The sequence below is a fragment of the Globicephala melas genome, chromosome 6, assembly GCF_963455315.2.
Source record: "Globicephala melas chromosome 6, mGloMel1.2, whole genome shotgun sequence".
Lineage (NCBI taxonomy): Eukaryota > Metazoa > Chordata > Mammalia > Artiodactyla > Delphinidae > Globicephala > Globicephala melas.
Window position 1 is genome coordinate 89299676 of NC_083319.1, and position 13353 is coordinate 89313028.

General features: G+C 50.4%; 2 protein-coding genes across 4 annotated transcripts in view; both read right to left on the reverse strand.

Moving 5' to 3' along the window:
• FAM120A (family with sequence similarity 120 member A) overlaps positions 1–6151 on the reverse strand; it is a 103606-nt gene extending 97455 nt beyond the window's left edge. Inside the window, exon 1 of one of the 3 annotated variants that reach the window (XM_030847279.3) lies at positions 5600–6148. In XM_030847279.3, the coding sequence (XP_030703139.1) occupies positions 5600–6073 (474 nt within the window). In that variant the 5' untranslated portion in view covers positions 6074–6148. Of the gene's footprint in view, positions 1–5599 lie in introns of all 3 variants that reach the window. The other 2 variants (XM_030847280.3, XM_060301160.2) reach the window with 2 other exon arrangements.
• Positions 6152–12071: 5920 nt separating this feature from the next.
• On the reverse strand, positions 12072–12907 carry LOC115847450 (steroid hormone receptor ERR2-like). Its single transcript, XM_030847291.3, is given in 2 exon segments — positions 12072–12470; positions 12473–12907. Coding segments are annotated over 2 exon segments (834 nt in total).
• Positions 12908–13353: the final 446 nt, after the last annotated feature.

A 13353-nucleotide genomic window follows, 5' to 3' on the forward strand; every position in this document is an offset into this window, starting at 1 on the left:
AATAGTCAGTTTGTGTGTTGAATGGGATATGGGAGAAGTAATCTCTAAGTACATAAAACCAGCTGCTCAAGTCTTTGAGAACAGTAAAAGGGTGCACTGGAAACTGTCAGATGTTGAAAGAATATGTGCATAGTATTAACCTCAAAAGAGGTAATAATAAGAGTATATAACAGAAAGGTCCACAGAATTATGGCATTTATGGAAAGTCGTATTTCAGTAACTCCAGGAAATGGAAGTGCTTTGGTAATCAAAAAGGCTTCAACAATGCAATGTTGAAGGGAAGAGGCAATGGGCTTTGGTAAGTCTAACTTTAAACCTGAAAAATGGGTGATAACTGTTGATAAGTATCAGTGCTGAAGTCACAAATTGGTGGCTCAAGATCTGAATCTAGCCCGGAGTCCATTTTCCTTGGCTTAAAGGTGTTTTTTAAATGGAATAATTTCAAATAAAAATCTGGATTTCTGACTTTCTTGAAAAATCTGAAGGTCTGGCAATGTTGGCTCTATAGTCTTGTAAGGCTTTTAAAATGTGCACACTCTTCAATCTATCAAGTTTGTGTGTGCATACCATTTGTAGGGGATAGATAAATCATACACTATGCAGGTATTAAAAAGAATTAGAACTGTAAGTATAGAAATGAAAAGATTTTTTACACACTTATAAAAAAACAAATTGCTGAATAATGTAGTGATCGCATTAATGTTAAAAACTAAAACTATTTTGATAACATATGATATATAATATAAAATATACATAGGCACCTGCTGTGGAAAATAGTATGGTGATTCCTCGAGAAATTAAATATAAAATTACCAAATGATCCAGCAATTCCACTCCTGGGTACATACCCCAAAGAACTGAAAGCGGGGACTCCCGACAGATTTTTGTACACCCATATTCACAGCAGCACTATTCATTAGTCACAACAGCCAAAGGGGGAAGCAACCCAAGAATCCATAAACTAAATGTGGTCCATCCACAGAATAGAGTATTTTTCAGCCTTATAAGGGAAGGAAATTCTGACACAACATTACAATATGGATGAACCTTGAAGACATTATGGCTAAGAGAAATAAGCCAGTCACAAAACTGGTACACTTGAAGAAAATAAATATTTTTAAATAAGTATTTTAAATGTATGGCTGGTTTGAGTTATAATGTGGTCGATTCTGAATCGTAAGTATTCCCTGATCAATTAGAGATCTTTAAGAATAACAGTACATTGCTAGTTTTCAGTGTCTCTTGGATAGAAACTGTGCTGCCTGGAAAAAGCAGCAGAGGCGTTTTGCTATCAGATCTGACCTGAGAGTGAACTGCAGGTAGGCACACCCCACAGCATTCTTACACAATGAAACTGAACTTTGACTTCAGCACACCACTTCCCTCTTGAAGAGGTTACTGGTTACTTGTCCCCAGACGTTGCTCAATCAGCAATCGCAATCCGTTTCTTCCCATATTAACAAAATACTGAGGGCTAAATGAGACAGCACTGTGAGAGATGACCTAGCATGGGACTGGCACCCTACAAAGTATACAAAGAAAGAGATCATCATCCCAAGATCTCAGGCCACAGCCTAATCTCACATTCTTCCAGTGACTTAAAACATGAGCTCTGCTTTATGTAAGATCTGAGTAAATACCCCAGAGTACCGATTCAGGATAAGATTTCAAGGACTTCATTATAAACCTGCACATCAACACCACAAGTCTTGAGGCAGAAACATTTAGTAAAGCTCCAGGCATCTAATGCCACCAAGATTTTAAAATCAACATCAGTCCTCACCAAGTTTCAAAGGTTATGATGACTCAAGGCACACAAGAGGAAATGCTCCTAGTAACTAACAGAAGCCAAGTTCAGGCTGGGCAGTTTAATGACCTGAACAAAATTAGCTGATGTGTGGGCCAACTTCTAATGGTTAAAGAAATGCAATTATTACTTTAGCAAAGACATACTCTTCTAAGCCAAAGAAGATTTCTCTAAGCAAAGCTGACGGGAAATTAAGACTTTCTGCCAGTTTGCAGAACCCTGGAGACGGCCAATACGATGGTAGATTTTTATAAGAAAAATGCCTCATATGCCCAACATTATATATAGTGAGATGCTTGCATCAATTCCTTTGCCAATTTTTATTTAATCTTAAAAAAAATACAAATATCATACAGTAAAATTAACTTTTATTTACTTTTGATGTATAGTTCTATGATTTTAAAACATGCTACCAGGGCTTCCCTGGTGGCGCAGTAGTTGAGAGTCCGCCTGCCGATGCAGGAGACACGGGATGCAGGAGACACGGGCTCGTGCCCCGGTCTGGGAAGATCCCACATGCCGAGGAACGGCTGGGTCCGTGAGCCATGGCCGCTGAGCCTGCGCATCCGGAGCCTGTGCTCCGCAACGGGAGGGGCCACAACAGTGAGAGGCCCGTGTACCACACACACACACACACACACAAAAAAATGCTACCACCACTACCATCAGGTTACAGAACAGTTCCATCACCCCAAAAAGCTCCCTCCTGCTGTCCCTTTATATTCACACCCTCAGGCAACCACTCATCGGGTCCCCATCACTACAGCCTTATCTTCAAGAGAATGTCATATAAATAGAACCATACCTTTTGAGCCTGGCTTCTTTCACTCAACATGAAGCTATAAAGACTCATCCAAGTTGTATGTATCAGTAGTTTCTCCCTTTTTATTGCTAAGTAGTATTGCACAGTACCATAGCTTAACTATTCACCTATTAAAGGATATTTTGGTTGTTTCCAGTTTTGGCTATTATGAATAAAACTGCTATGAACATTCAAGTTCAGTTTTTGTGTGAATAATAGTTTCATTAGGAAAATACCCAGGAGTACAACTGCTGGACCACATGGTAAATGCATTTTATAAGAAACTAAGGGAGCTGTTTTTTAGGGTGGCGTGCCATCTTGCATTCCCACCAGCCATGTGGGACGATTCCAATTGCTCAGCATTCTTGCCAGCACTTGGCATTGCCAGAATTATTTATTTTAGCCATTCTAACAAGTATGTAGTGATATGCCATCATGGTTTTAATTCACTTAACCATTTAATGGGCATTTTTAAAAAACAGTACACTCCCTTCACTCCCTTAGAGAATGCTGAACATAAATTTTTCTGGCTCAAAATCATCCTCATAGAGTAAACCATACTGCCCTCAGGGGCTACTGAAGTACATAGGGTTGTTTTCTTTTTTCTAAGGAAGCCCCAGAATTATGTGTGTTTTTTATAGCTTTTTCTATCTTCTCCCTTGTGAAGTGTCACTTCCTTCTATTAATGGTGCGCCTGCCTGGCAGACTTTCCTCTGCACCCTTTTCTCAAGCTAAGTTTAGAAATAGATAACTAAGCTTATCAGAATTACATCTGAAAAGGAGAGGGCAGTCTACAAGGGAGAGAAGTTGATTCTTCAAGGAAGAAACAGAAAGCTTTTTTTTTCCTTTTTGGGTCACTATACCAAAGCTTCCTGACCTCTCATTTGGCTGCTGAGAAATTTTTAGTAGCTGGATTTCTTAGGCATTTTCCAAAAAGGTGAGGCTGCCAGTTAAGTGCCCACCAAGGAATTGAGTCTTTACTATATTAAGCTGTAAAATTAACACTATATTGTGGTTCTATATCAGGAGTTAAAAGCTTATCTAAAGCAAAATAATTATAGACTCAATTATACCTTGAGTGCAGAAACCTAAGTGGAAGAAATGATCTTAAATCTAGTTTCTTACTAACTTACACATTGGTCAAAATTCTGGGCATCCAGCAGGTAAGTGAGACATTTACAGGGGCACAAAGATAAATACCAAGAAATTTTACAATTAAAAAAGAATTTAGCAGTTCTTTCAAAAGATACAGTGACTGTGTACAAACACTGACTCTGATCCTAAGTAAAATTTACGGTGTTCCTTTGAAAGCCACTTGACTAGAAAGCTCATTGTCTTTCCAGTAGTAGTTTCCATCTCTGAACAAGATAAAACTGTTAACACTCAGGGCATCTTCTGGAGGTGGATCACACCTGGGAGTCGGCACTGTCTTACTTCTCTGAGAGCCCAGGCTCCAGGGCAGAAAATGCCAGCAGCAGTCCCTGGCTCTCAGCCGAACTTCCCCAGGGACGCAGGCTAGGTCTCTGCCATACTCACAGACCAATCGCCGCTCTTCCAGCAGCCTCGACCCGCACACTTAGAAACCCTGTCGCCAATTGCAACAGGATCGGGGTGGGACTTCCGCTATCACTTTAGGCTTAACCACCACCATCTCAGCACAGGCAAGAGCAATCAGGAAGTTTGAATTTCACAAACTTTGGGAACAAGCACAGTTTCAAGCAGAAATAAAGGAATGACAAACACGTTGGAAGGCAGAGTGGCAAAAGTCAGAAAACCAGAACATTCCCCCTAAAAATTTTAAACAAAGAACAATCAAAAAGGAAGCAATCAAAATTCAAGTCAAGGGTCATTGATTTGCATGTTATCTCTGCCGTGGCTGCTAGGTCCTCAAGCACTCCTTGGCCTGGGTTCTGGAAGGAGACCTCTGCCAAAAGGACAGCAGAATGCCGGACAGTCAAAGCTCTGATTACCTGAGTGCACAGCCCAAAGTGGTGGAGTCCTCACTGTGCAGAGAGAAATAAATCCTGGAAACTCTGATTCACATTCTCTTTGCCCTGACTCTGAACTACTCTCTTCACTTCAGATACACAGAACCAAAGACTTTTTCACGTAGACTCTAAGTCACAGAACTGACAAAATTTCAGCATGTCAAAATTTATGATTCTTTGAAATCTAACACACACGAAAATCCGACAATTTCTCTAAAAACTGTCATCTTCCAGGGAACCTGGACCCAGCCCTGCGTTCTCAAGAAGAGGCTAACTCCACAGGCCTTGCCCAGGTCACAGCCCCCAGCTGAGCCGGGGTGACAGCAGTAGGCAGACCTTCCATCCACCCTCAGTGGCTGGAGACCCCTTTCTGTCGCCATCTAGCCCACTTGCTCCCCCAAAAAACCTGTTGCTGTTCAAGCCCTGCTAAAGGAAAACCAGCGTCTCATAAAAGTTCAGGTTAGTAATCTACCTGCTTCAAAGAGTGGAGGAATACTCCGGATCTCAGCGATGGTGGCACTGCACCCTCCAAGCCTGCAGCTATCCGCTGGTCTTAAGGTTCTCGGACGGCCTGGAGCAGCCGAAGTCCCCAGACCCCGGGCACTCGCAGCCGCCGGCCGGGCTCCAGGCCGCGCGTCCATTTTGCAGCAGTTCAGACCGGGAGGGGAGAGGCGCCTGCAGTCCCCCGGACCAGACCCCGAACCCTGCCCAGCTCCAACTTCAGATCCCGACCCGCTCGGACCCCAGACCCCAACCCCGGCCCAAGCCCGCACCCCAGACCCCGACTCAGGCCCAGACCTCTGGCCCGCTCCTTCTCTGTTACCCCAAACTCCAGTCCAACCCCGACCTCGGACTCCAGATCCCGACCCACCCTGACTCTGAATTCGAGCGACTCCGGCCCCACGCCCACGCAGACCCCAGCCCAGCCCCGGCCTCCAACCCCGCCCCCGGCCCCCAGGCCCACGCGGACCCCGGCCAGCCTGCCCGCCCGGCGGGCCGCACCTTGACGTGGAAGCGGATGAGCGCCAGGCGGATGCAGTGCGCCATGCAGACGGGTGGCAGGAACCAGACCTTAGGCGGCGGGGTGCCCTTGTTCTGGACATGGCTGACGATCTGCTGCGCCGTCTGGCGCTCGTTGCCCTGCCGCTTGACCCACTCGTGCAGCCGCGCCTTCTCTAGCGCGCCGTTGAAGAAGACGAAGAGCTCGATGTTGCCGCCGAAGCAGGCCTTGGCTAGCGCGGCCAGGTAGCCGAGCATGTGGTTCCACTGGCCGCCGCTCACCCAGTCGGTGTAGAAGCCGCCGTAGAGGCGATGCAGGCAGTTGTCGGCGTCCACCAGCAGGCGCAGCGGCGTGTGCGGGGGCCGCTGCCGCCCGCCGCCCACCAGGCTGCCCCGGGCCAGCTTCTGCAGCTCCACCGGCACCACGGCGCTCGGGCAGTGCTTCTCGATGTAGTCCTGGAAGCCCTGCACGCCCATGGCGGCGGCGGCGGCGGCGGCGGCGGGCGCGGGGCGGCGGGGCGGCGGGGCCGGGGGCGGCGGGGCCGTGGCGCTGGCCTGGGCCGGGGCGGCGGGCTCTAGGGGGGGCCGGGCCGGGCCGCGGGCGCGCTCATGGCCGCTGCTGCCGCCATGTGCTACCGCCTCCCAGGGCCATGGCGGGGAGGGACCTGCGCCGTGCGCCGCTCCAGGCCCAGGCCAGGCTGAGGCGGCCTCGCGCGGGCGGGCGGGCGGCGGCGGAGGGGCGGGGCGATGCCAGCTGACTTACGTGGGCCGGCGGAAGGGGCGGAAGAGGCGGTGCCGCGGCTGAGCTGCCGGTACTACGGACGGAGCGGTCGGTATACTGAGGGCCAGGACTCCGAACCTAAATCCCAGTCCCAGACCGAGGAGGACAGACCGGGGAGAGTCCGCGAGGTCCAGTCCAGGGAAGGGGGCGCCGGGCCCAAGCGGCGCCGCTGGGCCTGCGCGAGCTCCCGGGAGGTCCCAGAGCGGTGGCCTCATCTCGTCCCCTTCCTGGTCTCCCAGAGCTGTTCACCCGAGGAGGCCACATCCCCGGCTCCAGGATCTGGTCACCCCGAGACGGCCTTATACCCGGAAGCCGGTCAGGCAGCCCTCTCCCCGTACCCGCTCGGAGGCGGTCACCCCGAGGAGTCCGCTTTCGGTCCTCGGGATCTGGTCACCCTGAAGAGGCCTCATCCCGGAAGCCGGTCACCCCGAGAAGGCCCCGTCCCGTCGTTGGTCACCCTAAGGAAGCCCCATCTTAGTCCCCGGGTCCAGTCATTCCGAGGAGGCCCTGTCTCGTCCCCAAAGACCGGTCAGAGGAGGCCCCTTCCTATCCCAGTGCCCTGAGGAGCCCTAATCCCTGGGGTCTGGTCACCCCAAAGAGGTCCCGTCCTCGTCCCGGGGGGACCAGTCATCCTGAGGTGGGACCAGTGCCCTGGCCGGGGTGGCTGCAGAGGGAAAGTGGGCAGGCTGGTCAGGAACTGGAAGTTGGGTGCATCTGGGAGGGAGGAGGGAGCAGAAGCCACTGTCCCCAATGGAGAAAGGAATAAGTCTCTGCGCTGTGTCCCCAAGTGTAGTTACCGAGTTCGAGAAATGATCACCTGCTCTCTCAACCTTAATCGCGTTCGTATCTTTAATTAACTTGGGAAATAACTCTCCAGACTTGGTTGTTCACAAGGAGTGGAGTCGTAATTCTGAGGAAGTTGGAAAGGTGGCAGATTGACTCCACTGCCCCCTGGGTTTACTGCTTTTCTGGGAGAAATAGGGTGGTGTGAGCCGGGACCCTCACTGGAGCTCCCTTTTAGGTAGCAGGGTTCCCTACAGGCAGATCTGACTCAACCCACTCAAAGTGGTTTCACTGTCTGAAGGAGCCTCGGGCTCCCCTTTTTCATTTTCACACCAGTAACAGATTTCATGGCCCAGACACTGAACTGACAATCTATAATGTAGTATACAAGTAGCCTTAGTGTCAGATAATCACCGAAGAGACTTTAAAAACAGATCTGTTACAGCATGTGAAATGCCTCCTTTCTATTTAGTTCCAACTGTGGAATGCCTATCTTCCCTAACTCTCGCTTTCCTGAGACTGAGCAACCCCTCCTAAGGAAAATGATTTAAATCCTTCTTGCTGTAGTAGCATCTTCTGGAAGGAGATCCTTTCATGACTTCTGTCCCAGAGCTCAGCAGTAATTGCTTTTTAAATGAGGTTAATACTATAAGTGTATTATGCTTCAATAAAATGGTTTTTAAAACATTAATATCTTACAGAATGAAACATTTAAAAACTCAGAACTCTTTGAAGTTTGGAAGTGGTGTTTTTACTTACCTCCTGTCCTCCTGTCTGTTCTTTTTTCTGGAGAAACCTCTGTAGAGGAGCAGGCCCCAACAGCAGGTGCAGAGCAGATGGAGCCTGCACCCATGTAGGTTCCAAGAAGCATCCATACTCTCTGTCCCCGAAAAGGCAAGTTGAATTTTTCCATTTCTTATAACTTCACCTCAAATATAGGCCAGTATGATATACACATAAGTAAAATGCTCTTGGTGTTTTGATAAGTATGTTTAATTTTTAAAAAACAGACTTTGGCAAGTTAAGCCACTTACTCATACACAAAATTAGAGATGAAGCCAGGATTATGTTATTTAGCCATTTAAAGCCACGTTAAATACTGACACCACAAATATTCAAATTTCCTTCTATAATCCACTGTAGGTTCACAAGATTAGGAGTATTAATTTTAATCACTCATTGTAATTTAATTTATAGCATTGCATTCCATATTTAATTTTGCTATGTACTGTTTTTATTTCTTTTAAATGTGCTTGCTTTTAACATTTTAGATGCTTTGGTGCCAGTGTCTGGGGTTCTGAGAATAAATTTATTTTCACCTTAAGACAGTATAGAGGACTAAGGTTCTGGAGTCAGACTACCAAACTTGTCTAGTCCTACCTCTGTGCCCTTGCATAAATTACTTAAACTTTTAAAACCTTGCTTTCTATCATCTGTACAATGAGGATATTAATAGTATCTACCTTCCAGATCATTATAAGGATTAAATCATACAATTTGTGTGCTTACCACAGAGCAAATGCTCAATAAATGTTGGCTTTTGTAACTATTACTTACACATCCTATAATTGTATAAAATTTATCCTTGAGAACATGGATCAGTTATCTTACTTTTTGAAACCTTAAAATTCATTTTCATAAGTATAAAACATAAATTCATTTATGCTTACTTTCCCTGTTTAAGTATGTGTTCACATTAAAAAAAACTAACTCGTATGTTTTGAGTAACATTGTTAGTGGCTGGCAAGATGTTTGGCTGACAAATATTTTATATAATCTTCAAATTCAGAGGTTGGTTGAAGTTAAATTTTTTAAGTATCAAGGTAAAAGCAAACATCTGTATTTAAAATTTAATAAAAATTATAATATCTCCTTGGGTTCACAATATATGATAACTAATGGGTGGGGACTTTCCTATATGCAACCACCTTTATCTTTCGACATTTCACTTAGAGCATATGAGAAAACTTTTTTTTTTTTCCCATGGTTGGATTTTTTTCATTTTATTTCTTGGTTCATTTCAATGACCTGTATCATGAGAGTACAACTGAGCAGGGCTATTTCATCTTTACAGATTTTCTGGGAACAGCGGATTTGCAGGTAAACTTCAGTTTTGCTCTGTTTGGGGGGATGGGGTGTCCTAAACTCTCCTTGCTCCACTGTCTTCCACTAGGTCAGCGCCCCCCCCCCCTCTTCCCAGGGAGGTCCCAAAGCTAGCTAGACTTCCAACTAAGAAGTTGGCTCCTAAACTTTTTCTCTGAATGCCAATGGATCCATCAAGTACACATCAGGGCCTTTCCCATTGGACAGAATTCTCATCATTACTGATACATTTCCTGTTGCCACTGGCGTTTTTTAAGTGTAAAAGCAGCAGCAGCAGCAGGATCCATCTCGTTAGCATCAAGCCATCAGGACCACTGCCCCCTCTTTGCTTTAAAGGGGCTCTGATGCCGGGACACTTGCAGATGTATGTGATCCGGCGAGGCAAAGCTGCCCTGTGTACAGAACACCCCACCCACCGCAAACCAGTTGTTGCACTGTTAGCCAGAGTTGCTTTTTCTAGAAAAGATGGATTGCAAAGGCCAGTTGTGCACAAGCCCCTGCCACAGCTCACAGCTTGGGCCCTCATGCTTGAGCAGTGACGCTACAGAGGTTGGGGTGATGAGGTGCGACTCTCTGCCCCACCTCCTCGAGCACACAGCACAGTGAGGGGCTAGGGGAGGCTCCCGCAGAGCAGACCCCAAGTTCTCGCACCGTACCATCTCCCTAGTCCAGACTTCATGGCATGGCCCCCAGTGGCTAAGTTAGGCCTGGGTTTTACCCCTGGTCCCTTAGAGGCACCTGTGCATCTGTCCACCCAGATTGGAGACTGCACAGAGAGCTAGGGCTGAAGCATCCCAGATCATTCCAATGCTGACTGACAAGTGACTGTGGCCATCCCCACAGGCAAAAGGGACAGGGGGCACACTTTGCTGGTCTGTGAAGTCTCTTGGAACCCCTTACATTTTCTATGTGAAGGTATCTGAGAGCAGCTGCTAGGATTTAGCCAACCCTCCTGCCTGGGGTGACCTCAGCACGTCCCAGCAAAAGTTCAGAAAGAGCGGTGTCTCGGGGTAGAGAGGTGGAACCAGCAGTAGCTGCTTCCCTTGGAAAGCTGCGAGGCTGTGGCGGAGGGCACCTGGCCTCCTGGTCCTAGCGACGGGTGGGTGGGATTTGCCTGCCTCTCCATGTGACAAGAGGTCGGGTTAGAATGTGTGTGGATTCCCCAGGGATGTGCCCCAGGGGGGATGCTCTTATCCCTGCTTTAGAAGGCAGCTGATTGGAAGAAGCTTCTCCATAATGCTCAAAACCTTTCACCCTCGGGAGATCCTCTGAGCGGCCCTCAGCCAACCCCGTGAGCACCAGATGGCATGTTCAAGGCTGCCCCCGACCTACCACAAGTGGGTGAGAACAAACTTTCATAGCCACTCACAGAAATGGGTGACCAACTGTCCCCATTTGGGCAGGACTGAGGGGTTTCCTGGGAAATGGACTTCCAGTGCCAGAACCGGTCCTGGGCAAACTGGGGTGGCTGTCACCTTACACAGCAGCCTGGAGGACTGATGGGGGGCCGGAGTAGTTGTCCTGCCAGAAAGCTGGTCTTCTAAGTGCACCCAGGGAGCTACGCTACACCTCCTTAGGCCAAGGATGGCAGGAGCAACCCCTCCTGTGGCGCTGATTCACCCAGCCCTTGGGATGCAGGGGAGGGGGCTTCGGTGTCCACTGCCCCTGGATACAAGGAAAGATCAGGCAGGCTGGTGACCTCCACCGAGCCTCTGTCTTCAGGATTCCCCCGCCTGCTCATCTCTGCTTCTGGGCCTTTCTGTGCTCGGCAAAGATTGGTTTGGGCCTCTCCCTATCCTGACCCGGTCCTCCCAGGGCTGCCAGAATCAAGTGCCCTGGGTGCCCTCAGACGGGGTCAGGCCCCTGCATCTCCCTCGTTTCCCAAGGCCTACCTGCTCTGGACCTGCCCCAGGGGAGTGGGAGAAGCCAGAAGAAGGGGGAGCGCTGGGGAGTGTTGCCTGGACCCTGCTCTTCTCTGAGCCAGCACCATTCCCACCCACGGGCCCTGAAGTCTTGGCTGGCTGAACCCACTGTGAGAGTGAGCTCTGAGGTAGGGCAGGAAGTAGCAGCAGGACTCCTGGGGAAGAGAAGGGGAGGACAGGCCCTGGGGCCGCGGTGACAGGCAGGCGGGGGGGGGGGGGGGGCGCACCGAGGGGTGGGGTCACCAGGAAAACGCATGAGTTCTGGCGCTACTCTCCTGATGGTGAGCCGGGCCTGGGAGCTTAGAGGAAGGATGGAGGGAGGGAGCCGTCTGAACTGTGGAAGGCGTAGGGCCTCTTGAGGGGCCCCACAGAACCCCAGAGTAGGCAGCACCGCTGCAAGAAAGTAACTGCCCTCTGGGAGAGGGAAACCTCCAGAAGGTACCCCACTTGAGTATGCCAGAGTCCTGGGCGCTAAGCACTGCCCACGCAGGCCATGGACAGAGGACAGGGGGTCGGGCATGGGGTTAGGAAATGTGTTATGTTAGTGCTGCCTCTTGGTGATTTGGCAGGGAGAGGGGGCACTTCCTCGGTGGTCTCCAGCCTCAGGGGAGTCAGCTCTGGCCCAGGCCTCAGCGTTGCCCGTGGCGGAGGAAAAACATACCAAAGAAAAAGCCTGTTACAGATGAGCCCTGCGCCCTGCCCTCCCATCCCCGTTCCCTACCCCACAGCACCCAGGGCTCTGCACACAGCCAGGAGGCCAGGAGCCCCTTCCTCTGGGACTGCTCGCGGCCATGATACAGGACTTGAATGTTGAGGCTGGTGGCTGTGGAGGTCTCCCCGTCGGTTTGTCTGTCCTTGGGTGGGAGTCGGTCCTTGGGCCAGGCCATCAGACCTTGGCCTCCAGCATCTCCAGGAAGAGTTTGTGCATGGGCACCTTGCCTTGCAGTTTGAGGCTGTAGAAGTGCTGCACGGCCTTGGCAGCTGTCTGCCGAAGCAGGGGCAGCGTCAGCAGCAACTTGCTCATCCTCCATGGCTTCTCGTGGCGCTGGCACAGCTCGTAGTCCTGCAGCGCCTCATGCAGCAGGTCCTGCAGCTTCTGGACCGCCTCCAGATCCTCGATGTACATGGAATCTGAGTTGGCCAGGGCCAGGGCCTTGAGCGTCACAATCTCCTCCTTCACCTTGAGCTTCTTGTAGCTGTGCACCAGCTGTAGGATGGCCCGGTAGAGCTCCAGCAGTACCGCGAGGCGGGAGCGCTCCTCGTCCGTGATATAGTCCTCAGCATATAGTCCTCAGCATATACCAGCTTGTCGTCATGGGGCAGCGAGCGGTGCACGCTGCCCAGGATGAGGATCTCCATCCAGGCACTCTGTGGCAGACTCATCTGGTCCCCCAGAGAGAGGTTGGAGAAGCCTGGGATGTGCTTGGCCCAGCCAATAATGACCACGAGCTCCCTGTCTGCCAGATCACAGAGAGTGGTCAGAGCCTTGATGTCACCCTCTGGCATGCCAGGGGGTGGCATGGCGTAAAGTTTGTCCGGCTCAGCCACCAGCAGGTAGGAGGCGATTTTAGTCAATGGCTTTTTAGCAGGAGGAGAAATCTGTAAGCTCAGGTACGGGCTGCTCTCTGAGTCCAGCCGGCGCTTGTATTTCTGGCGGCCTCCACGCACTCGGTCAAGGCGCACACCTTCCTTCAGCATTATCCCCACTTTGAGGCATTTCATGAAGCGACAGGCCTGGCAGGACTTGCGCCTCCGTTTCGTGATCTCACACTCGTTGGTGGCCGGGCAGCTGTACTCAATGTTCCCTTGGATGGTCCTCTTGAAGAAAGCCTTGCAGGCCTCACAGGAGGCCACGCTGTAGTGGTAGCCGGAGGCGATGTCCCCACACACGAGGCACAGGCTCTTGGGGATGGCGTTGAGCATGTACTGGCACTTGATGGCCGAGTCCTCCATGATGCCGCCGGCACAGTCCTCGTAGCCCTTGCGGTAGGGGGTGCCTCCCAGCCCGGTGCCCACGAACATGGACAGCAAGTCCAGACTGTTGGCGTGGGCGCCCAGGGCCAGGCCGAAGCCGCCGCTGGCGTCGGACGAGCCGCTGGGGCTGTGGTGGCTGAGGGCATCGATGCCCGAGGACGGGCTAGACGGCTCGGTCTTGATGAAGGAGCCGC